Source organism: Kryptolebias marmoratus, linkage group LG16, assembly GCF_001649575.2.
Source record: "Kryptolebias marmoratus isolate JLee-2015 linkage group LG16, ASM164957v2, whole genome shotgun sequence".
Lineage (NCBI taxonomy): Eukaryota > Metazoa > Chordata > Actinopteri > Cyprinodontiformes > Rivulidae > Kryptolebias > Kryptolebias marmoratus.
This window is the reverse complement of record NC_051445.1, coordinates 347,449-348,514: the sequence shown is the minus strand read 5'-3', so window position 1 is coordinate 348,514 and position 1,066 is coordinate 347,449. Positions and strand designations below refer to the sequence as shown.

General features: G+C 58.6%; 1 protein-coding gene across 3 annotated transcripts in view; it reads left to right on the top strand.

Annotated features, from left to right (window-relative positions):
* The window catches only part of LOC108229391 (sodium bicarbonate cotransporter 3-like), a 35,047-nt gene that overhangs the window by 21,839 nt on the left and 12,142 nt on the right, over positions 1-1,066 (top strand). For 2 of the 3 annotated variants that reach the window (XM_037980193.1, XM_037980192.1), the window contains one exon: positions 222-596. The exons of the other annotated variant lie outside the window; for it this stretch is intronic. In XM_037980193.1, the coding sequence (XP_037836121.1) occupies positions 222-596 (375 nt within the window). The remainder of the gene's footprint in view (positions 1-221; positions 597-1,066) is intronic. 3 annotated transcript variants of the gene reach the window in all.

Here is a 1,066-nt window from a genome sequence, read left to right as displayed (position 1 = left end):
TCTGGTCCTGGACTCGGTCCCCCTCCTGACTCTGGTCCTGGACTCTGTCCCCTCCTGACTCTGGTCCAGGACTCGGTCCCCCTCCTGAACCTGGTCCAGGACTCTTTACTCTGACAGCATGGCGTTGTTTCAGGTCTTGATGGGTTTGGATGATTTGATTGGTCGTTGATGGTCGGTGTTTCCTGTCCGCCTCCTTCAGCCTCTCTTCTTCTCCTCCTCAGGGGAGGGCCTCTCCTCCTCTCGCCTCTCGCTCCTCCGCCGCTCCTCCCAGGTCTTGTTCGACACCTCCACTCCTCCCTCGTCTCCCTCCTTCCGGTTTGGACGCTTTCTCTCAGGCTCCGCCTCTCAGGCCTCTCCCAGCCTCTACCATTATGGCCGCCACCTGTCGGAGCCCTGCCCGCCTGGACTCGTCCCGCCGTTAGGCCACGCCTCCTCAGACAGGACTCCCCGGCGCCGCTCCGCTCCAGAGAAGATGATAGGAGAAGAGGGCGTCCCTGACGTGGTGGTCCACCCTCCTGAGGAGGACATGTTTCAGATGGAGGAGGTGCAGGAGGAGCTCCTCCATCAAGACCTGCAGCTTCCTGAGAGTCACACAGGCAAATACCTGGCATGGCGTGGCGTGGTACGGCACGGCGTGGCACCGCGTAGCGGGGCATGGCGTTCTCCTGCTGTTCCTACTAACATCCTGCTCAGAGCGAGAACTGTTCTGTGTTCAGAGCTGATGAAAGTTCTGATGGCTCAGTGAGTTTCTGGTTGGATCGTAGCTCCGTCTCAGGGACCAGCGAGTTCACTTCCTGTCCGCACCGCCATGTTTACTGTGATCCACAGCTCCTCAGACCTGGTTCCTCTGAAGGAACCCAGCAGGTCAGAAATTCTGTTCAGTTCTGATCTGAGGTCTGTTTTTAGTGTTTGAACTCCAGGTCTCTGCTGATCTGGATCACAGACCTGGTCTCGGGTTGAGACCTTGGACCTCTTCAGGGTCCTGGATCGCAGACCTGGTCTCGGGTTGAGACCTTGGACCTCTTCAGGGTCCTGGATCGCAGACCTGGTCTCGGGTTGAGACCTT